General features: G+C 38.1%; 2 protein-coding genes across 2 annotated transcripts in view; both read left to right on the top strand.

Moving 5' to 3' along the window:
* Nucleotides 1-339: 339 nt before the first annotated feature.
* On the top strand, nucleotides 340-16,874 carry trdmt1 (tRNA aspartic acid methyltransferase 1). Its single transcript, XM_086305419.1, has 11 exons — nucleotides 340-465; nucleotides 3,400-3,509; nucleotides 3,589-3,665; nucleotides 4,898-4,969; nucleotides 5,864-5,929; nucleotides 7,377-7,446; nucleotides 7,549-7,632; nucleotides 9,178-9,494; nucleotides 10,728-10,785; nucleotides 12,940-13,069; nucleotides 16,518-16,874. Exons 1-11 carry the CDS (start codon nucleotides 402-404, stop codon nucleotides 16,616-16,618), a joined length of 1,149 nt encoding a protein of 382 aa, XP_086161545.1. The 5' UTR covers nucleotides 340-401; the 3' UTR covers nucleotides 16,619-16,874.
* A 2,534-nt stretch (nucleotides 16,875-19,408) lies between these two features.
* Nucleotides 19,409-24,313, top strand: part of cubn (cubilin (intrinsic factor-cobalamin receptor)) — an 82,829-nt gene continuing 77,924 nt past the window's right edge. The window contains exons 1-6 of the mRNA XM_086305418.1: nucleotides 19,409-19,535; nucleotides 19,753-19,882; nucleotides 22,495-22,590; nucleotides 22,805-22,843; nucleotides 22,946-23,047; nucleotides 23,560-23,663. Of these exons, the coding sequence (XP_086161544.1) occupies nucleotides 19,423-19,535; nucleotides 19,753-19,882; nucleotides 22,495-22,590; nucleotides 22,805-22,843; nucleotides 22,946-23,047; nucleotides 23,560-23,663 (584 nt within the window). The 5' untranslated portion in view covers nucleotides 19,409-19,422. The remainder of the gene's footprint in view (nucleotides 19,536-19,752; nucleotides 19,883-22,494; nucleotides 22,591-22,804; nucleotides 22,844-22,945; nucleotides 23,048-23,559; nucleotides 23,664-24,313) is intronic.

The following is a 24,313-nucleotide window of genomic DNA, read 5'->3' as shown; positions in this document are numbered from 1 at the left end:
TGTCAGCTTTTTGAGAAGGTCAAATATTCTGCCCTCTCCTCTTTCTGTGTGGTTAAAAATATATTATATTGTCACATTGTGCTCTGTTGTGAATTCATACTGGGAAAATAGGAGCAAACACAATCAAACGTTTTGGATATTAACAGAGATTTGCTCTTTCAGAAAACGTCAATTTGGATTTGGTACATGTTGTCATTTCTGATTTATTTTGAGGAATATTTTGTATTTTGCATATGAGAAGCTCGAGGTTAGTTAAACTAACGGGCCTGTCGCTACATGTACCACATTCCACACCAGCAGGTGGCGGTAATGTTCCGTGTTCTTTAGTTGCCTGATAACCTTTATTGAATACGAAGAAGAAATATGCACCGCATCAGCACGCCGATGTAGTTTATTTTGCCATGGACAATCTACGAGTACTCGAGTTGTATAGTGGCATTGGTGGAATGCATTATGCGTTAAAGGGTAAGCGTATTTGTGGTGGATACAAAGATTTGCTTATTTTGATTTTACTGGTCTATCCAACATGAATCCGGAAACACTGTTGGACTGTCATGCCAGCGCCTTTACTGCCATGCAACGCTCAAAAGTCAGGCCCGTGTTTCGGTTGAGTTTACGTATTACTTGAAGACTTGTGCTGGCTGTGGCGTGACAGCCGAAAAAAGTAGTAAGAAAATGATGACTGAGTGAATCGGAATCCTGATAGGATGGGAAAACTGCCTTTACCGTAAAGAAGAGTGTGCAGTGGGAAACATCATGCTGTTACACGTGTAGAAGTCAGCTTTGAAATATATACATTTTTTTTGTCTAGGGCTCATTTCACAAACGACATTCTTCTCACAGGATTAAGTCACTCTTTATTTTTTCAGCTAAAAAGTGCCATCGACATTAAACAAAAGGCGTTTTTACTACAGCTCCGACCAAAAGGGCTGCATGAACTGCAACAAATATAGTAGAACATATATTAACTGTTCTATAAAGAGATTTAAAGTGGCCAAAAGAACTTTCTTGATTATCATGTAGGTACAATAATGCAGAATCTTAAAGATATATACAAAATAGGCAGTTCTTTATTTTATGTATAACCCCTTCATTGATCCTATTGACTAAAGTCTACATACCAAAATAAACAAATACATTGCACATTAAATATGACACATAGACAGAGATCGACAGAGACAAGACACTCTTGTCAGTCCTTAATATCAATTATTAGCCTTTCCAATGAGTTTCTTAATCACTGGACAGATTCTGTCCAGCTGTTGCAAGGTTCTGCTCTCCATAAGATCTGATGCTACCCCAAAACAGTGCCTGTATCAGCTGAAGAAGTTCATTAAGGCTCACAGAAACTGCAGAGGAAAAGGAGACTGTTGTTTAGTCAGCTTTTAACAGAATTTCTTTTCTGAAGAACGTCAAGTACTGTGCTTTACTATGCCAGTACTGTTTGAGCTTTCTTCAGGAAGCTGATCAGCAATGTGTCAACAAGACAAGGTAACATGACAAATGCAATACATCACTTTTGTGCCAGTCACAAACAATCGATTTGTTAGCAGTTGATATTTGCATTACATGTGCTGAGTTCAAACATCAATTTTTGTATCAAAGTGACCCAACCGTCCTCTCATCACCATGAAGGTCACCACAAGTCAAAGACTCAACAGCAGCTTTCAGTGGAAGAGCCTGGCCACATCCCATTAGGTCAGAAGCGTAGAAAGAGCATACCCTTTTTGGAAATCCACAGGGTTGCGTGTCCACAAGGGTCAAACTGTCAAAGAGTTCTACTGATAAAGATGTTTAGCACAAATGACATGGACTGTAGGACATCCATTATTTGACCTCTCTGTGAGGAAGAAAGGGTGAATATTTCATGTATGAGAAAGGTAGCATTAATCTCAATTTAATTGTTATTTTTCTAGCTTCTTAACAGGCAGGAATATATTTCTTAAATTGGTATTGATTAGTAAAATAATAAGCAACAGGCCCAAAATAAATAAAAACATATTTTGGTGTTTATTTGAACCTTGCAGTTCAAAGTAACAGGCTGCTGCATACTGCTGTCATTTATGGTTGAGCCTATTTTCTCCTTCTCTCCACCAGTTCACAGCAAAGGTGGAGCTGACAGGGACGGGTAAATGAAATGATACTAATCAAGTTAAATGCAACACATTATCTCATTTTAATAGTAACAAAGACTTATTTTACATCAAATTAACGTCCCTCCAACTTCTGCATTATATAAGCATGTTTCTCTGGCCAAACACAGATTGAGAGATGGTAGGAGTCATCGCCAGAGCATTTTAGTTGTTTTAACTCACGTTGACCACAGTTTGTGGTTAAGTTAAAAACGTACATAAAAAAGTTGTTGGTTTTAGCAGGCGTGAACGGCCTCAAAACTGCTGACTGTTTACTGTGCCATTCTATTTTGGCTCTCTCACTAGCAGAGGGTGCACTGTTGCTGACGTGTGGCGTAGGAAGAACAGAATGACATAGAACTGAATTCTGTAGAAAAGTCTCATGGTCGAAATGTTGTCACCAACACCACATCCAGCTGTTTGACTCAGGGTTGAACTGATAATTGATCCGCAGCCTGTTACAAGTATGGCTCACCACATGGCCTGACCACCACACCATACCAGAGACAGTGGAAGTAAAATTTTCATGGAATTTGGGGAGGAGATGACATTGATGAGAATGTCAGCCATGCAGACAGAGTCACAGTCGTTTCTGATCACACCTCATTTAATGATCAGTCATTTGTTACAAAGGCTTTTGCAATCAAAAGTTTTGCAGTAGAGCACCTCACATTGAACATTGAATATAATGGGTCTCTACACACCTTTGCATGCATTCTTTCTCACACTCACCTGCCTAATATTATGTCACCATTGTGCTCCTGCTATTCCACTCTGTGCCTTTTTAGCACCCTGTGAACACCTAATAATTTAAATAGTCAGATTGCCAGTAGACAGTGGGCCTGATTGTGGGGTGTGATAGGGTCTGCTGAGGACCGGTAATCATGTTTCTGGTTTTCTTGTCACTGGTGGAATAATAAACCACATGGCTGTGTGGCATTAAGTTGAGTTGGTAATCTGGGACGTAAACAGCCATAACCAGGACTACACCATCTGTTGTCACCTGTCATTGCAATCCCTCCTGCTTTCTTTTTTTGCCTGCAGTATCTGTTGACCTGTAGAATGTAAAAAACAAAAAAACAAGCGTCTTCAAGATCCCAACTTTTTCCATCAGTGTGATTTTTTTTATTTTATTTTTTTTTTAATAATCTGGTGAGAAATTAAACTGTGGAATGATAAACTAGAGCCTTAGGTAAACCCGAAAATAAAATGAAATAAGTAATACAATGCAACTCATTATTACTATTATTATTTATCCATTTTGCAGAGAGTGGCATACCTGCCCAAGTTGTAACTGCCATTGACATAAACACCACAGCAAATCAAGTCTACAAGCACAACTTCCCCGACACTCCCCTCTGGAACAAGACTATAGAGGTTAGTGATCATGGAGCGTTGGTCCATTGCTGATCAAACTATCAATCATATTTAAAATCCTTTTCTTTTCTTACTTTAGGGCATAACATTAGATGAATTCAACAAGTTGTCTTTTGATATGATATTGATGAGTCCTCCTTGCCAACCCTTTACCAGGTATGATTTCAGTGTTTTGTATGTACTAAAATCCAAAATTTTGCAATCGTGATGGTGACGTGATGAGAATGATCTCTTATTCAGAGTTAAACTATCGTGCAAAGCCTGCATCGTAAAAAAGGCAATTTTTAAGACTACAGTGGAACCCCGACTTACGAATACCCCATTTAACGAAAAATTCAAGTTACGAAGGCACTTAACGGCAAAATTTCTGCCTGTGTTACGGCAAAATGCCCGTGTAACAAAATCCGCTGGCTCTGATTGGCTGAGCCCACAATGCCTTCAGAATCATGTGACAACCCTCTTGGCTTTCGTACTTGCGCTTCGCTGTTCCACTTGAACGATGTATTGTTGTTGCAGTTAGCAATTAACCTATAGCCTATTGTTCACTCAAAAGGCGCGATGGGTGCTTCGACTTACGAAAATTTTCAACTTACAAAAGACCCTCGGGAACGAATGAATTTCTTAAGTCGGGGTTCCACTGTACTTAATTACGTAGATATAAATAAATCAATAAAAACAACCTTTTCACTAATCGTCAGATACAACAGACCATAATGAGTCTTTGTGAAGATAATATAATAAAATATTTAATATTAATATTTCTGTATGAACGGGTGACAAATTCCCTTATTTTGAGTTTTCATTGCATGTTTGTCACGGTGAAATGTGGCAGATCATCAAACAAACTTATATTTGACAAAGAAAACACAAGTGAACATAATCATCATCAGGCTGTTGTTGTGTATTATCGCTATGTAAATAAAACTGAAGCTGTATTTGGGCTTTGTCTGTAGTGTTCTTAGTGAGTTTTTCCATTTTTCAGAGAGCTGTTGATGACTTCCTATAAAAAGGAATTACACTTCCAGCCTGTAAATGACAAATGCATAGACTTTTTTTTAGTCACTATCACTACATGATGTTCAAAATTAAGACAACGTGCTTAACCCAAAAGTTTAGATTCGGGTCCCCTAACCTAAGTTCATGAGTATAAAATTAAATTTCATTTAGGGGGATAAAGGTTGACTAGTTGTATTTCACACATTTCTCCCTACCAGCAGATGCCCACTGTAAAACCCAGAAACTAGTTTCTCTCTAACAGGACTTTAACTGTCTTAGGTGCAGCGTAACACACTGAAACGGGGACCAGCTTGATATAGTCAGCCTAGAAAAAACACTTTTGTTGAGCAACTTAAAACTTGTTCCACCTTGTTTCGTTTGTTTCTCCGCAGGATAGGCCTTCAAGGGGACGTTACTGACCCCAGAACCAAGAGCTTCCTTTATGTCCTTGATCTTCTGCCAAGGTCTGAAAGATCCAAAATTTCAGTCAACTTCTGGAAACCTAAATGAAATGAAAAACTACACTAATTTTTTATTTTGCTTAACAGTCATAATACACAGCTACTTTGTTTGCTTGTAGTAGCCATTCAGATTATCAGATAGGTAGCTATCAATTTTAAGAAAATCAACCAAATTGATGTCAAACATTTGTGCTACATTTGTGCTGGCTCCTCGGTCTAGGTCGGGTTATGGGGGGCGTGGTTTGTGGCGTGGCTGCAGGGGAGGCTGACACACCTGAGTTCGATCAGCTCGTCAAGCCTCCCCTGTATTAAACGTGAGGTGATTGTTGTTGTGTGTGCCTGTGGCTGAAAAGCGTGTGATGAGAGCAGCAACTGGAAATAAAGTGCGTTGGTCCGTCATTGCTGTCACACAATTGTTTCAAGCCTTGAACTCGTGCATGTTTAGGCTGCTCTTACAGTATCCACTGATATTTTGTGAGTGTATGGCAGTTACGCACTTGTGCATGATGCTGCCGACTACACCTCTTTATTAGCCAGTTTCCCAGACATGAATTAAGCCTAGCTTAACCATTTCAAAAGTACTATAGGCTTCGGTTAATACATGACCATTTACCGGGAGCCAGCTGTTTCACAAAACACACTCAAGTCACTGTCATTGTGCTCTTTCCATCACACTGAACTTGTGCAGCAATGTAATTCTGTGTCCATGTTCATGGCTGACCATTTTGTTGGCTGCACTATTTATATATTTCATCAAATGGCAGTTCCAAACACAGATTAGCAAATGGTCCAAGGTCTCTTGATGCCAGCTGTGGTTGGATATGCAATAAGACTGATTTCTCTCAGCAAACTCTCCCATGCTTTGTTCCTAACGTGTATGTGCCATTGTGTTATTAGGCTGCAGAGGCTACCACGTTTCATCCTGCTGGAGAATGTGAAAGGCTTTGAGACCTCCTCTGCCAGGTAATTACTGGGCACACTAAGCACATGAAGGCCTGAAAGCTCAGCAAGTAACATGGAGAGTAAGCAGGGAGTCTAGAAATCTACCCATGTTTTCTCTATCTGCAAAAAAAAATCCAAAAGTAGTCTAGTAATTGTAATTGAGTAAATAGAATAATTGTATAATAATATAGTCATACTTCAGTTGTTGTGGGGTTTTTTCACCATATTGATTTCAGCAAACACATTTATATCCAAAATCAAAGTGCAGCATGAAAAGAACATCCACAGACATGCACTCATCTATTTAGACAACATGACGTGTTAAGAAATATTTATTTTCACCCTGTTTTTGATCAGTTTCTGACAAAGCCTGTGCTCTTTGAACTCTAAACATACTTATAGAAATGATCAAAAGAGGCCGGGCGGGATTGAAATGACATCATGTTTATGAGACATCATGATGACTTCTTGATAATCTAAAAGTCATAAAAAATGCCGACACGATTGATTGGTGTCGGTTGAATTTGGAAGTGTGCTTACTTACAAAGAAAGAACAGTCAATAATTTTTATGGTTCAGAGATTTTAATGGTGTAAGAGAGAGAATATTAACCAACAATTAAGAAAAAACATGAAAGTTACAAATTGATTTGCAAGTCGTTGAATGAAATAAATATTTGATCCCCTACAAGCCGGTTAGAATACTGGCTCCCACAAACTGGCTGTGTGCTCAATACACAGCTTAAAATCAATCAATCAATCAATTACAGATACATCTGATTTCAACGTATGTGTAGGTTGTTCTTCCATTCCAGCCACTCCAACACAATGGGCAAAAACAAAAAGCTGGTATATAATGTCAGGAACAAGATTATACATACCTGCACAGGCTGGAATGGTGTCACAAGTTAACAGCAAGAAGCTTGGTGACCAATGTTGGTGCGATTAATCTGAATTGCAAGAAATGCAAAACAATTGTTAAACATCCTCAGTCTGGAGCTCCATGCAAGATGTCAACTCCTGGGCTGCTGAGCATGAGATGTGTGTCGGATCGGTCCGAAACTACTTTAAAAACTTTAAAAATAAAGCTTCATTAAAAGAAAACAACTGTAAAACGACAGAATATTCTTTCTTTGTAAGTGAGCAAATTACAGATTCATTTTTTTGATAACTTCTATAGAAATTAGAATTGTAATAAAAGTTAACATGATAAAAGGATCCTTATATGAACATCTTCAATAAACAACTTTAATGCAAAATCAATACTGTGAGAAATATTATTAAATGGAATAATGCTGTAAAGAATGTTATTAATGCAATTATAATGATGCAGGTTATATGGCAGCAATAAAAGAATTTCTGTATCTCCACAGTCTCTAATTCTAAAAATTACTTTAATGATTATACAAATGTGAAAACTATACACAATTGAAGACAATAAAGACATAACTATTTTACTCAATTCTGTAGGGCACGTTTGGTGAAAACGCTGACGGAGTGTGGATATACTTTCCAGGAAATCATGATCTCACCCATAAGTGTAAGAAAGACAAACTCTTACTGACTTGATTAGATTACTGAAGTTTGCTGATAATATAAAATGTTTCTTTGTGCCCATTTCACTGTTATATTCATTAATCAGGTTGGGATCCCAAATTCAAGACTTCGTTATTTTCTGATTGCAAAGATTTCCACAGAAGATTTAAACACCCAGGCACCTTCAAAGGTGAGGTATCGTGCAATGTGTAACAAAAAATTGTTATTTTGTATGTTTGTGGGGTTTTTTTTGAATATGAATATGTTCAAACAGCTGTTATGTAACAATTATATTCAGCACAATATTCCTCAATATTAATATTTTTCTCAAAAAGAGCACTTAGTAAAAATTGTTGATGTGCCAATTTACACAAGAGCTGGACTAGAAATCGTTGGCAGCAGATCTTATCGAATGATAATATGGTTATATGGACTTTCCCATATAACCAGAGGAAAAGTCAAACGGAGCTGGCGATGCAAATCAAGCATTTTGTATAAAATCAAAATGGCGTCATTTTTAAAATGCCACCAATTTGCTAGAACATTTAGAACACAGTCATATAATAATCACACAGCCAGATCATGTATGTTTGCTGCTATGGGGCCAGTAGGCATAGCAGTATTGTGTGTCACTTCTCAGACAAAACCTCTACATCAGTACTGATAAAGGAGCAGAAGAAGACAAAACTAGAAGCAAAGAAATTGCTTGTTTTTTTTGTTTTCTTTTCTTCATAGTTTTTTCCATTTTTTAAAAAAAAGCAGAGGTGACGTCAGTTTGGTGTCAGCTTTGTTGTATGGCGTGTTTGCCAGCACCGCACAGCAGATATAATGAGACCCGTAGTCTTCTTTGATGTCCACATGAAGTGTGCTGCCTGGGCCACATGTACAGTTGATGCATTGTTATGTAAATTGTCCCCAGAGGAGTCAGCAGAATCACAAGAACTTAAGAGCTATATGGACATTCGCAGTGACTCAATGACTTGAAGAAAATATTATTGTTAAGTAATCGCTGTGTTCATATATATAACCTCAGTCTTAGACACTGTTTCAAAGAGGCTGAAATGAGACAGATACTTTAAATAGCCAAGAACAACTTCACTTTTCACATGAATTTTCAACGTATTCCTTATTCGCACTGGGTCATTACAGCTGGTAGCTCGGCACATTTGATTTTTTAAACATACAGATTATTTGCCCTTCCTTGCAACCTTTCCTGTCCCCTAGCAGATTTGTTTCTCGTCCTAGAAACATCTTGAGATCTTTCGCTTGTTAACCAAATATGAAAACCCAGATTTAAAGTACATTTTCTGACAAGTTGATGATATCACCAACAAATGTCACAGGCTCATATGATTTGGAAAGCCTTGCATACTCAGCAGGATTCATAATTTTGATTATGTATGCATTGGTTAGCACATCAACAAGGTTTAGAGCTCCAGCTGGGTTCTCCCCAACTGTCTGGAGTTCTCCCTGTGCCTGGGTGGGTTTCTTCCATATACTCCAGCGTTTTCTCTCAGTCCAAACATATGTATGTTACTGGTGATTCTAAATTGGCCATGGATGTGAGGTAGATACAGTTTTTAAACTATGTAGAATAAAGTGTTATATGAACGTATGGTTAGATATGGTTATGAATTGTAATCTCAGGCAGTTTTAAGTGGCCACTAAGGACCCCACAGTGCTCATTTGTATATATTTATGTATGTAAGATTTTATAGAAAGTTTCTCATTTTAGATTTTAGACTTCTTCCCACATCTTGCTGAGAGTGATTCTTCTGAGCATCCTACATTTTTGAGTCCTGCCTGTCAAGGTGCCAGCCAGCCAGAGGAAGGAACTGATGTCCTGTTTAAGCTAGAGACAACAGCAGAAGCCCAGAGGAAGATTCGTCAGAACAGCAATTTGTCTGTTAAGCAGATCAAAGAATTCTTGGAACCACAAATGGAAGTAAACATGGAACCTTATCTCCTTCCTCCTAAAACACTGTTGCGATATGGTCTAGTCTTGGACATTGTTCAGCCCACATGCAGGAGGTCTGTCTGCTTCACTAAAGGGTGGGTTCATTAATTCTCTTCATCTTATCATCATTCCCTTCATTATTTTTAATGAACAATATGAATAGTAGGGGCGATCGTGGCTCAACAGTTGGCAGTTCGTCTTGTAATCGGAAGGTTGTCGGTTCGAGCCCCTGCTCCGTCAGTCTCGGTCGTTGTGCAAGACACTTCACCCGTTGCCTACTGGTGGTGGTCAGAGGGCCCGGTGGTGCCAGTGTCCGGCAGCCTCGCCTCTGTCAGTGCGCCCCAGGGCGGCCGTGGCTACAATGTAGCTGCCATCACCAGTGTGTGAATGTGTGTGTGAATGAGTGGATGACTGAATGTAGTGTAAAGCGCTTTGGGGTCCTTAGGGACTAGTAAAGCGCAATACAAATACAGGCCATTTACCATTTACCATGGTAAACAGGTTTAGCAAAGTGTGAAAAAAATTGATTGTGGAAAAAATCTTGAGCCACTATTCACTTCTTTTTTATTTCTCTAGGAAAATGGGAAAGCTGCAGCAATTTATTCAAACATGTGCGAGCATACAAAAACAGAGTTAGGCAGAAAAACATAGTTAGGACATTGCACACAGAGCGTGTTCGTAAAAAGTAATGTGAAATTCCAAATTTTTCCAAACTTATCACGTAACTCAAGACTAACATTCTGTTGGTAGGAAGAGAAGAGTAGATATGACTTTTGAATCTGCTGTTCACGATGTATCTCCTTTTTTAGGCCCTCTACTTCTTTTTTCTTCCACTTGTCCAATTTCTTTTTAAGAATACACTGAACACAATGCCAAGATATGGCCAGTGTTCAGCTTACCTTTCAAACTTGTACTTTTTTTCTTTTTTTTTACAGAATTTGCAGTTTGCAGTATAGACTGCTAATAACGACTCGCCTAAAGATACAAAAGCTGGTTCTTTGCCAAGTTTTCTGTAATGTGTAGACATAGCGTCCATCCCTTGGGCTACGCGCTCTTTCATGCTTGCATGATTCACAACTTGGTGTTAATGGCCTTTAAAAACGTTCAGGTACAATGACTGGAGTGAAACTGACCAAAAAGGCAACCTGTGTGTGTGTGTGTGTGTGTGTGTGTGTTACCGAAATAATTTTTTGTGTTTGTGCAATGGTTAATCCACCAGTATGCATAAAATCTTTAAAGTATTTTCGTTGCAGTGTCTATATGGTGTATAAATTAAATTAAAATGAGTAATTTTGTTATTTAACTTTGTTCATGTTGTTTCTCCATAGCTATGGCCGGTATGTGCAGGGAACAGGCTCAGTATTGCAGTGTTGCATGGAAACCAAGGTACGTTTGGGTTTTTGTAAAAGTGAACGATCTCTGTGAATGCTGCCTATTCCAGAGAAATCATAGATTAATGCTGCAGAAAAGCTAAAGAGTAAGCACACAGTTAGTTACTTTAGAGCCAAATGCACTCAGTGGGGCTATTTATTACTAAGCTGATGACTGCTCATTAGAGCTCTGAGACTCTAAACTGGATTCACTTAAACATTAAAACTTTTAGTGCCCCATAGCTTGAGATATGGAAAATGCTTTAGTTTGTTACAAAGAAGTGAAATGAATCTGATTGATTGAACAGGTATTCTTGGTGTTCTAGAAGCTGTAGTTCTCAGCAATAAGAAAAACTTGGTGAAAAGTTTGCTGTTCTAACAATATACTTTTTATTCAGAAATCAACCAAAGGCTTAATCTATATGCAAAGTGGATATGAGCTGAGCAAGTACAGTGTTGGTGTCCTGTTTTAGAATCATATATTAATGCACATAGAGCGATAAAACAGTTGTCAAATTGTTGAAAGAAAACAGATTTGGAATAAAGTTGCACCTAAAAATCGATATTTATTGCCGACTCTCATTTGGGAAACACATAGTCTTTAGACAGAACTTTCCTACTCTTCCTGCAGAGGTCCAAGGAATCTTCCAGGAATAGTGATGCTATTTTCTGGATTTTTGATTGGTCAGTAGGCAGTGATTTTATAGATGTTAATCTCTAGGGTAAATTGCCTTATACCTCGGTATAAATTGAATCACCTTCATAGTAAAGCAAACCCAGGGTAAAACCTAAAGTTACCTGCCTTCAGGCTTCTAACCCTCAGTGTCATCTAGGGATGGGTATCGTTTAGGTTTTATCTGATACCGGTGCCAAACCGGTACTTTTGAAACTGTACCGGTGCTTAAAGAATGAAGAACACAAACTTTGTCCAAAAACCTCTCATGTTTTCCACTTTTTCTTTGGTCATTTTAGCCTTTTTAGCCAGGGTGAAGGGAGTATCTGCCATCAAACAAGAGGACAGCTGCATGTAACTACGACAGTGTTTGCTAGTTCACCTTACATGCATTAATGTAATAACGTGGTTAGCCTACTCAACGTAAATTACACACGAACAACATTAAGCTACTCACGCAGAGAAGAACGGCTGCTGCTGCATCATCATCCTCATCATTTCTGCTACACTGGCAGGGCTAGGGGCCAGGACTCTCCTCTTCGTGTTTTTGGGGGATGTTGCTAACTCCGGGTCCAATAACAGGCACCACACCCGCAGTAGATGCGCTTGGTGTGAGGTCTCGCAGCAAGCTATCAAATACGGCGCATTTTTCGGCTTTTAAAAAAAACGCTATGCGTCGCCAGGTGTTTCATCGGATTTGAGGTGTTACCTCCTTTGACAGTATCACAGTATCAGCTTAAAGCACTTGTTGCACTGCTGAGTTTGCATATTTTGCTGTGAAGTACAGCCAGACTTTTGACCGCTTCGCCTTGGGCATTTTTAATCTGTAGCTCTGCTCTAAAAGAACGGACGTACCTGGACCCGCCTACTATTCTCGGAAACGTAAAATGATTGGCTAGAATTCAAAGTGTATCACATCTCAGGAAAAAAAAGCACCAAAATAAAGCACCGAAATGTGCGCTGCTTTTCGGTCTGGTTACTACTGTTTATGTCAGAACTGGTGCCATCATGGCACCGGATACCGGTACCCATCCCTAGTGTCATCTGATGTTTTTTGTTTTTGTTTTGTTTTTTTTCACATTCCATTAATAACTCTATTTTTAAACTCAAAATTTAAGAGTAAGTCCTTGAGCAATTAAGCCCAGAAGCTTTTTACTATCTTTGAATGAGCAAAATTGAGCAAAACTCATATAAATTTATAAAGCTACATCCTAGATAGGACTCCAAAATGCACAACAGATTCGCTACTGTCATTGGTTTTGTGAATATCATCTTACTTTACAGTTACCAAAAAAATACTCGATGGCAGCCATGCCATGCTGATATTTGCATGATAAATCTGTGTATGCTAAATATAAAACCGGTCTTACCACTGTGGTGATCCTTCCCAGAAAGCTGTATGAATGGATTTAATTATTTTTTAAAAAAGAATTTTTGCATTTCCCGTGTAAGAAAGAAAAGAATCTTATGCTTGCTTTTGCTTTGTGTCCTGTGCAGATTGAAAGTGTCTTTATGGGTCTGGACCAGTGCTCTGAGGAGGAGAAACTTCAGCGGCTGTTAAAACTGAAGCTTCGTTATTTTAGTCCCAGAGAAGTAGCCAACCTCATGGGATTCCCTCAGCATTTAAGTAAGTCATAAGTCATAAATCTGTCCATTGTTGGAACTATGCGTCTTTAAGAATTCTTATGACCATTGTGCGCTATCAAAATCTACTTTCATAGATGGATAGATGTTACTCTTTGTAGGTGATCGTCTACAGTAGTACTTAATTTTTTAAACTATTTATTTAAAGGTCATGAAATGCTTAATATTTTGTTATATTGTCATTGTATAGGGGGGGCGACCGTGGCTCAGGGGGTTGGGAATCGCATCTGTAACCGGAAGGTCGCCGGTTCGATCCCTGGGCTCTCTGTTCTGGTCGTTGTGTCCTTGGGCAAGACACTTTACCCTACTTGCCTACTGGTGTTGGCCAGAGGGGCCGATGGCGCGATATGGCAGCCTCGCTTCTGTCAGTCTGCCCCAGGGCAGCTGTGGCTACAACTGTAGCTGCCTCCACCAGTGTGTGAATGTGAGAGAGAATGAATAGTGGCATTGTAAAGCGCTTTGGGTGCCTTGAAAAGCGCTATATGAATCCAATCCATTATTATTATTATTATTATTATAGATGATGATCTAGGGGATTGACTGTGGTTTTCCCATTAATACAATAAATCAGTCATTGAGTAAAATAATAGGGGTGCAAAGATACTCGTATCAATAGTGATCCGTTCGATACGGTGCTTTCGGTTCGGTACGCATATGTATCAAACAATACAAAATTTTTAATTTATTTGATCAACTTTTCTTCTGACGATGCTGTCTGTGTTGAGAGCTCAGTGGATCTGCGCTCGACTACTTCGCCTAGGCTGCACTGTTGAGCGCAGATCCACTGAGTGCAGCGCAAGCTAGCGAGACAGAAGCTAAGCTCGTTGCAACATGGCAAATTGAACCTCCCCCACCCTCATTCAGATCTGGCCTTTGGAACTATTTTGGTCTTCATGTGAAGTGTGACCCTGAAGGTAAGCACGTATGTCGGATGTGCCACGCAATGCTCAATTACATGGGTGGGAACTAGTGCGTTAGCGCAGTTAGCTCATTAACGTGTTGGCCGTCCAGCCCCACGCACGGGGCGATCCGCGGTAGCTCGTTAACGGAGATTTGCCGTGTTGTGGCGTTAACGTCATTTCAGATTAACGCTGACAGCACTAGTGGGAACACAACGAATATGACTGCACATTTACTCCGACATCATCCTAGTGCAAAGACAAGTGGAAGCAGACAAAAACAACAAGCAGGCATGCTACAAACTTTACCCGAGTCATTTAGACAGCCATTAGCACATGATTCTCCTTATGGGGACCTGATATGTTTAATATGCTGCTGAGAATATAGCCCAGAAGAAGCGTATAGTAGAGCTTTTATTTTGGAAAGAGCCATTTCTCTGTAATAAACTCTCTTTTCCAAAGATGAGTGATTTCTCGATCAGATAGATTTATTATTTTTATTACTTTGTTGTTTCAGCAACATTACATTTAAAAACTGTACGTTTGAGTTAAAATATATATTTATAATTTTAATAAATGACAAATTAAAAAAGCATGAACATTTTTTTTTGTATCGAAAAAATATCGAACCGTGACACCAAAGTACCGAACCGAACCATGAATTTTGTGTATCGTTGCACCCCTATAAAATAAGCATTTAATTCTCAAGAATGACATGACTTAGTATTTTGTGGAGAAACCCTTGTTGGCAAGTACAGAGATGAGATGTTTCTTGTAGTTGGAAGAGGGATTTTGATCCAATCATCTTTACAGAAACTCTCTAAATCTTTTAGGTTTCTTGGCTCTAGCTTGGCATCTCAAAGCTTAAGCTCCCTACACAGATTTCCTATTGGCTTGAGGTCTGGAAACTGGCTAGGCCACTCCTTAATGTGGTTCTTCTTTCACCACTTCTTTGTTACCTTGGCAGTATATTTTGGGTGATTGTCGTGCTGGAAGACCCACCCATGACCCATCTTCAGTGTTCTGACTGACAGAAGCTGGTTCTCGACCCCGTCCATTGGCTTTCAGAGCAGCAAAGGCATCCTGTACACTTAGAAAAAAACAGCCCGAAACCATAACGTTCACACGTCTGCGCTTGAGTTTGGTGATGGTGTTCATCATTTCTCTTCCTCCAAACACTCAAGATGATGCCTGAGCCTTTAGGTTTCAGCTGACCATAGCAGTTTCTCCCAAGCCTTCTCTGAATAATTTAGATGTTAGCAAGCGGGCTTGTACATTTGCCTTCTTAAGCAGGGGGACCTTGCAGGCGCTGCAAGATTTCGGTCCATTACGGCATAGTGGGTTACCAGTGGTGTTCTTGGGGACTGTGGTCCTAATTGCCTTCAGATCATTAACAAGCTCCTTCTCTGTAGTTCAGCCACATACTTCATGATCATCCTCGTCCCATGGGCCAAAATATTGATTGGAACTCCAGACTGAGAGCAACTGATGGTCTTTTTATGTAACTTTCATTTCCATGTAATTGCAGTAAAATCAATTTTCATCTTCTCAGATGCCATTCAAGCTTTGTGCAGGTCTACAATCTTGTCCCCGGTGTTCTTTGACAACTGTTTGTTCTTGCACATAATGGTGGAGAGATTGAAATGGAAGAAACTGATTCAGTAGACAGGTGTGGTTTATATACATACACATGCTGGTCTGTCTCTCTCGATTAAAATGAAACTACCATTAAAGTTAGAGACTGCTCATTTCTTTGTAAGCAAACAAACTTCAAATACAGCAGGGGATCAGCAGATTTCTCTCACTGTATCTTAATATATTTTTATTCTCCTTCTAATGTAGAATATCAAACAATGTTAAGTCAGAAATATAATTATATACACAATACATGTATTGTGGCTTTATATTTTTGCCACCTATCATGGTACTACTGCTGTTAGGAAGAATACATCGTAGATGGTGTCTTTTGCAGAATTATCATTCGTTTAACAACAGACTCTGTTTTCAAGTGTAAAAGTATAAAACATAATTTACATCTAACATCTTACTTTTCTGTACAAGTTAAGAAGCCTTTTGTTACATCGAATTATTAAACATGTATTAAGCATCATATGCTTAACCTGACATACACTTGTAGGATTAGTTCCACACAACATAATTGAACTATGAAACAATGTTATTGTTTGGGCCCATACATACAGAAATGTGCTGCAATGGTTAGACACAGACTTGTAATTCATATGTTATTTTGCTGAAACATGAAGTGGATTGTATTCGTATTTGCTTGTTGTTTAATTATTTTTTTAAATACAGGTCCGTCGGCACATACACAAAGCGATTCACAAACGATTCTATGCTAGACAGTAACATGTGGTTTCCCATGTCTATTGGCTCTCTGTGTAGACAGATATATATATATATTTCACTTTATTGATTTATTTTTTATCTGTTTCTTCTTTTTTTAGCCATGAATAATAACGTGGCCCAGTGTTTACATATTTTCTTTATCACTTTTTTCTGTTTTGTTTGCAGTCTTTCCAGAGAAGATCCCTACCATTCAGCAGTATAGACTACTGGGAAACAGCCTCAATGTTGTTGTGGTGGCAAAACTTCTGCAGCTGTTGGTCTCCTAGCACTTCTGGGGAAGACACCATTGTTGTACATGTTTGGATTATATTACAATGCCCCTGTATAGCTGAATGTATAGTTGAGATTTTGTATGAATGGTCATTCTTTTAATATTTCTAAAACACAAAAACAGTTTTTGTGATCACCATTAGCCAATTTAAAATGAATGCCTCTCACATGTGTGTATATCTTCTGTTTCAGTGTGATTTTTTTTTTCTCATCACAATATATTTTCTAATAAAAATAAGTCTAAAAACTGTAGAGCACATTTTGTACAGTATTTACTCTAGAGTTATTCAACTATTCATTTATTTAACAATATTGTTATTTTTGTGAATATTGTTACATTTCTATAGTATATAAATTTATGCATTTGGTTTACTTAGTTTATTATATATACGGTTTAAACTTTAATTACTTTTTGCCTTTCTTTTTCCCCATACAGTATACTTCTGTCATTTCTGTGTATCAGTAAGTAGTATTAGTGAAATTTGGTTGCTCAAAGAAATGTAAACTTGGAATAGTTTTACGTTTATAACCTAAACGTAGTTTACATTTCTCATTGATCTCATTGGCACCCTGCTAGCTGAGCTCCATACACACTGATCCTAGCGCACAGCTTCCTGCCAAACAGGACAGCACGACAAACAGAAGTGTATATACATTTCTGTGCTGATGGGGTGCATTGTCATCTGTTGGTGTTGTTGGCGGTTCTTTGTGCGAGTCCAAAGTCAATTCAATTCACAGCAGACATTTCTATGTTGTCCTTTTTTTGGACTGGTTTTCAGATTTTTGCTTTAGCTGTAAGCCATAATCATCAAACTTGAAACAAAAAAAGGCTTAGATCAGGGGTGTCAAACTCAAATGCACAGTGGGCCAAAATTCAAAACTGGAACAAAGTCGCGGGCTGACGTTAATATTTATTGAAATATATTTATTCCTCCAGATATAAGAATGAATCTTTTCTTATGGACTCAAACACGTTTTGCTGAAAAACTGAATATGGAACAAGCAAAGCTTAGTACTAAACAATATATATATTAGCTGTATAATACCAGTAGGCCAGCTCTAATAATAATTTGGTATGGCTTCATGGGCCAAATGTAATTAGGCTGCGGGCCAAATTTGCCCCGCGGGCCAGAGTTTGACACCTATGGCTTAGATGATCTGAAGCACCGACATTCTCTTAGGACAGTCAAATCTAAAAATGCACATCAACTAAAACATACAAAAGTAATTCTCCTTCAGTCTCCGACAGCCCTGTCATGAAGCGCCTCCCTTGCCAAATAACATCTGGACGTTACATTACCGCCATCTTGTGGCCGCAGTCGGCGGATTCAATCTCGTTGGAGTCTGTAGCTATCCCTTTAATGCCGTGTGTCCTTAGCAATGATCGAGTCGAGCAAGCTGACAGGCCAGTAGCTTTTTTTCTAGTGGTTTGCGCAGGTAAACTGAAGGAAGAGCTGAGGCAGTAGCTCTCACTATGTCTGTTCTAATAAATCAGGCAAGTTGAACAGGTGCAATCTCAGCAGCATCTAATATGTTTAACCAGCTTTTCATTAGAGAGTGACGGTTAATTATGTCACTCACCGCTCAAGCCTTTTAATTCAGCGGATTTTGTTGTTACTTATATATTTTATTATTTAAATAAATCCAGGTGTAGGTCTGTGTTTCTGAGCTGATGATTTTTTCTGAGCTGACTTTTTCATACATGTGGTTCTCTCAGGAAAGCCACTACAAACATTTGCTCTACAGAATATGATGCTGGACAATATAAATTACTTCAAATGAGCAAAATTTTTTAACATATACAGCAGAAATATTAATCACTTTAAAGTTCCTGCACCCACAACAACAAGAACAACAGAATATTTTTTGGAAATATTAGATGGATGGATAGATAGAGGAAGGAATGAGTGCACAAAGTTGAAGCTGTCCAAATGTTTTAGTCACTCATGTCACACTCATGTGAGTTATCTTTTATGTAACTACCAATATTGGCTCATCATGTTTTGCGTTGTACTACTATTGTTACAGTATTGGAAAGCTATCATGAATCACAGCTAGATGAGCCTTTCAAAATGTAAAGGAGGCTTTTCATATGCAATTAACTGTTTTGAGCAGCCATCTATCACAATTACTCAATGATTTGTTGATTTGCAGGTACCCAGAATGCAGCCTTCGATATTTTGTCCAGTAAGTTACCAGAAATCTCTCCCCCCCCCCCCCCCTTTAACAATGTTGGAAAAAATGCACACATTAAAAAAAAACAACTCTTACACCCAATGTACTTCAGATGCCTGTAACTTTGACAATGTTCATATTATAAACATAAAGAAATGCATCTTTATGGCAAAATCAACCAAGGCTCTGAGACTTTCAGGTGGGAACATTTTTTCATAAACATGCAATATGAGTTTTAGAATTCTAAATTAATTTGCCATAATTTAATCATGGTCGAAGCATGGAAGGTTCATTAATAAAGATATAAAAATCTTGTATGAAAACAGTCTTTGTTTAACGTTAACCATGTCTGAGATCTGCAAATTTACGCTATGCACATAATGTCACCTGAAATGGGTTACTTATTTCTTAAAATCATGTGAGTGACATTCTTTTTAACAATAAACCATAGTTAAACCATAATAAACCACAATAAATAAACTATAGTTAACCATTTGGGGCAAATTGAGATGTACTTTATGGCTGTACTGTCAGGTCAAAGTCTTGGCAGTGAGCATTAGAGTGTGGCAGCATGTAAAACCCCAGTAGAGTTGCTGAGGGTGTCCATGCATCACATCCATTTTCCATGGCAGGGACACTGCGGCTATACTACGCACTTGTATTCCTTCTGGTGGGATTGCAAGGAGAGCTGAATGACCCAGCACAACAAGGAAGCCAAAGGAAGATTAGCAATGACCAGTGAGTTGGTGTTTATAAAAAATTTTTTTTTTTTACGCTTTTCTTTGAATATTTCATGTCATTAAGATGCCATGTTATGCATATGATCACATTTGTCTTAAGCTTTGATTCTAAGAGAATAAATGTATTTGTAATAGTATAAGTCGACCCCATTTTTTTAACCATCGCCTTTACTGACCTAAATATGAAATGGAATTTTGGACATTTGAATCTTTAGGCCTTCCATGGTGTCAGATAATGGTCACCTTGTCTTCACAACTGGTGACAATAAAGAAATCCGTTTCCAGACCTCAGCGTCAGGCCGGGTTAAAGTGGGAAATGAAGACCTCACCCAACTTTTGAGTCAAGTAAGCTTTCTTTTACCAGCAGCAAATATTCTTCTTTTGTTATTTTACAAGATCACTGCCTCCGTGCGATGGTCATTTCAATGATAGTAAGTGACTTAAGGCACAACGATTGTGATGGTTATGGTATATAACATCCACATTTTGAAACACCCAGGGACAGCCTCAAAAACAGAAGCAAAGGTCATGTCACATTATTAGTGAATGGCATCCTAACAAAGTGAATAAAAAATAACAAATTACTTAATTAAAATTAATAATGTTTATAATATGTAATTTTTTCCATTCCTAGCAGACACGTATGCTCCCACACAGATAACAGTTCACTGTCTTATCCAGTCACTAATTACTTTGGTTCTTTTGTTTCAATCTAGTAGTTAAAACAAATGTTTGTACTGCCACTCGTACTGGAACAATAAAGCAATTTTTCTGATTTCTCAGCCCAATAAATTCTCTCTGACTTTTGGAAGTATGTAATTATATCTCATCACCTTTTAATGACCAAACACTGCTGCTCATCATATGACACTGTGAATCATTAACAAGTTAGGAAGCCAACAAAGCAAGACCAAAGCTCAGGGCTAGATACATTTGAGTCAGTACGGCATTAAATTTTTCAACATTTTTATGATGAATAGTTTTATGAGTAGGTGCTAAGGCTAATATAGATAAAATGAATGTTTTTTTTGTTTATGTTTGGGGAGGAACATTTTTGAGTTATAGCTCAAAGATTTCTAAATTAAGATGCTGTATTATGACTACTGTAATTAGGGTGCAGATATGTTTGGTTCTTGGGCAGAAGGTGGGCTAGATGTCGTTGTTTATTTTCAATTTATTTCACTTCATCATTTTATATATGACATAAATAAACACAGACAGTCTGACAGACACACAGCTATAATCTCCATGCTTATCCTTATCAGGATTGCAGGAGGAACCCTATCTATACCTGGAAAACTAATACTCAAATACTATGATTTATAATTCTCCCCTTTCAGTTTGTGTGTAAAATGAAGACATGTTTATGTGAGCCTAAAAATATCAAATGGTAATCAAATTTCATACATTTTTGGCAATCATATTAATGTGTTGACACATATTATTATTAGAATAGAATAGAATAGAATAGAATAGAATAGAATAATCCTTTAATTGTCCCACAAGGGGAAATTTGGTTGTAACAGCAGCCAAAAAGACACATATACAAACAAACAGTACACAGGACACGGAACAGAAACATACACAATTTTTCTTACATATTTACATTAAGGACAATGGTTACTATAAACAGAGTACTGTACAGTTATTAAATGAAATAAAAATAACTACAGGTAAGAGGCAAACCAGGTTGTAGTGCGAATCGGTTAATTAACTTATTGCAGTTACAGCATTGATGTAAACATCTGTGTTTGTTGGGAGCAGTTGTGATTGTACAGTCTGACAGCCTCAGGGAGGAAGGACCTGCGGAAACGCTCCTTCATGCATCGAGGATGCAGCGGTCTGTCACTGAAGGAGCTCTGCAGTTCAGCAACATTTACATGCATGGGGTGGGAGACTCTGTCCATCAGAGATGTTATTTTGGCCAGAGTCCTTCTGTCTCACACCACCTGTACTGGGTCCAGGGTGCATCCCAGAACAGAGCTGGCCTTCCTGATGAGTTTATCCAACCTCTTCCTCTCAGCTGCCGATAAACTGCTGCTCCAACATACCACCATTACAACTTCTTTCAAAGTAATAAACATGTTCTGATAATTAGATGATGTTGCTTCCTGGAGAGTACTTTCACACATTTGCATGTCAACTGCAGCATGACTGCATGTCAAGCCTTTGTTACTCCCAAGGATTTTATAGTTGATAAAAATAAATATGGAAGTAAAACCTAAAAACAGGTGTAATAACCCTATAATATAGTTAAATTGGTAAAAGCTTTTTCTAAACAACAACAAACAACAACAGACAAATTTGCAAAGTGCTTTACAAGACAAGGTAGAAAACAAGCAGCCCGAAAACATTTGAGAAACGATAAAGGCAAAAGGGGACTAGCAGCATAAATTCAAAAACAGGCAAATTAAATGCATGTATAAAATAATTAAAAGAGCCTTGGCTAAGGACCTGACATTATGACAGGCCACAGAAGATCTGAAATATACTCAAGTATAAGTCCAGAGTAGGCCTTAAAAGGCTAAAAACACAAACACACATGATTATTGTAAACGTTTGCAACAAATGTTCATGCAGTATTTTTTTCATATGACCGTACATTAGGTGGATGGTGAAATCTTTTATTGCATAAATAAAAGCTTTAGCCTTTTTTAAATAATTTTCAGGATAGTGATGATGATGGGAAGTAAATTCTTAAGTTAACTTTTTATTTGAATGGCAGCCAGGTGAATGGAGACCAAAAATATTTAAAAATCTAAAATATATTTAGTTTATTAAGCTAATCTAAAAATGCAAACATATGAATAGTTTCTTTTTTACCCCATTTACTTTATTCTTATCTGATAAATTTAATCACAAATGCAATATGACTAAAAAGAATCAAATCATGTTTTAGACCCCTCCTTTAAAGCTTTTTAACACTGAACCGTCTGTTATGGACTTTCTAAATGCAGATTAAAACCAACAAAGATGACATTGACGACATTAAATCTCACGGAGGAGCCGTCCCTCCTGATATCACCAACAAGCTAAACCAGCTTGATACCAAGGTAGGACAAAGATAGTTCCTGGTGGTAAATAAAATCATTTTTAATATTGCCATTAACTTATTTACTACTGGTCGTGTTACTTATGCTCACTTCATTCCTTTTATTTTACCCTAACCCATGAATAATTTTGATTCAGTAAAGTGAAGTGCTTATAATGAAAAATGTAGCCATTGTCATCAAACATATTTACACTGCCTCTTTTCTTTCTTGTCAGGTTTCAACACTTGAGAATAAAGTGGTCACACTTGAAGAGGTGAGTCAGAAAAAGTCAAGAACTTCTATTGAAGTTGATGGTCATGGCTTAATCTGTTTACCATACCTAAGATATCATGTCTTCCCTTGTTTCCCCTTGCAGACAGTGCAGAGGGTGTCTTGCAGCAGTAATCCCTGTCAGAATGGAGGAACATGTCTCAACTTATTAAACTCATATCACTGTATATGTCCCGGCAACTGGGGGGTGAGTTCAGTATTGTTCTTCATATTCTTCATAACTTTTACAGGTTGTTATTTATGGATTGTAGACATTTACCAAAGTCGGCGGTTAGGACTGTTGCCTCGCAGCAAAAAAAGTCCCTGGTTCGAGTCCACTGTGTGGATGGACCTTTCTGTGTAAAGTTTGCATGTTCTCCCTGTGTCTGCATGCCTGCACGCTCCAATGACATGCAGTAAGTGGGGTTAGGTTAAGTGATTATTCTAAATTGCTCTTAGGTGTGAATGTGAAGGGTGAATGGCTGTCTGTCTGCAACCCTGATATGGATGTGCAGAAGAGAATGGATGGATTAATACGTGGGTGTGATATTACTAAATAAAATAATACCCAGAAACCTCGAACTTTTAATCCCAGTACTGTTAAGACTTTACTGCGTTCCTTTTCGTTGGGTCCTTGTTTTCCTGCATTATATTTTGATAAACCCATGTTTTCTCATGTCTCTCTCTCTCTCTGTATGTGTTTGTGTGTCTGTGTGTTAGGGTCCTAACTGTGCAACAGATGTAAATGAATGTCAGGTCTATTCAGGAACGTCACAAGGCTGTCAGAATGGGGCAACCTGTGTTAACACTGCTGGATCATTCACGTAAGTCTTATGCCTTGCTCTTTTTACTTACTAATTCTATGAGTGCTTTACATTATGCTGGCTTATGTCACCTCGTGTCTTTTCTTATCTATCTTTTGATCCATAAGACTTTCTCCTCCACATCCTGAAGGATTTCCATTTTTTAAAGAAACCTTGATGCCATTATGATTCAATAAGAAAACAAAGTAATGTGTATTTATCAAGCAGTGTAAAGTATGAATGCCAGATGCACTCATGGTACCCACTTTGTATTAGTATTGTGTATATGTAAGATTAGACAGCAGAGGTCCAGTATAGTGTGTCCTTAGCTTGTAACACACAGCTAGCTTTACAAACAGTGGACAAAGAAAGTTTTTGTAATTCTACCTCTGTACACCTTGACAGTGAATTTGGAATGAAATAATTACGATTTTTTTAACACTTGAATGAAAATCCAGAGACTAAAGTCTAGAACCCATGAACATCAACAAAAGTTGTTTCTGATGCTCTGCCAGGCCTTTACAGCAGCCACCTTCAGTCACTGCTTGTCTTCGATAACTTAACAGCATGCTGTACTGGGTAGCGATCAAGTGACTCACTTGGCCATTTCCCTTGAAAAGGTCTTGGATTGCTTTTTCAGTGCATTTTGGGTTGTCATTCTTTTGCACTGT

Source organism: Aulonocara sp. 'chitande type north' Nkhata Bay, linkage group LG9 (assembly GCF_057382095.1).
Source record: "Aulonocara sp. 'chitande type north' Nkhata Bay isolate Kocher_YH1m ecotype deep benthic linkage group LG9, A_spYH_male_GT1.1, whole genome shotgun sequence".
In the NCBI taxonomy this organism is placed as follows: Eukaryota; Metazoa; Chordata; class Actinopteri; order Cichliformes; family Cichlidae; genus Aulonocara; species Aulonocara sp. 'chitande type north' Nkhata Bay.
Note: the sequence above shows the minus strand (reverse complement) of the source record. Positions and strands in the feature narration are given on the sequence as shown.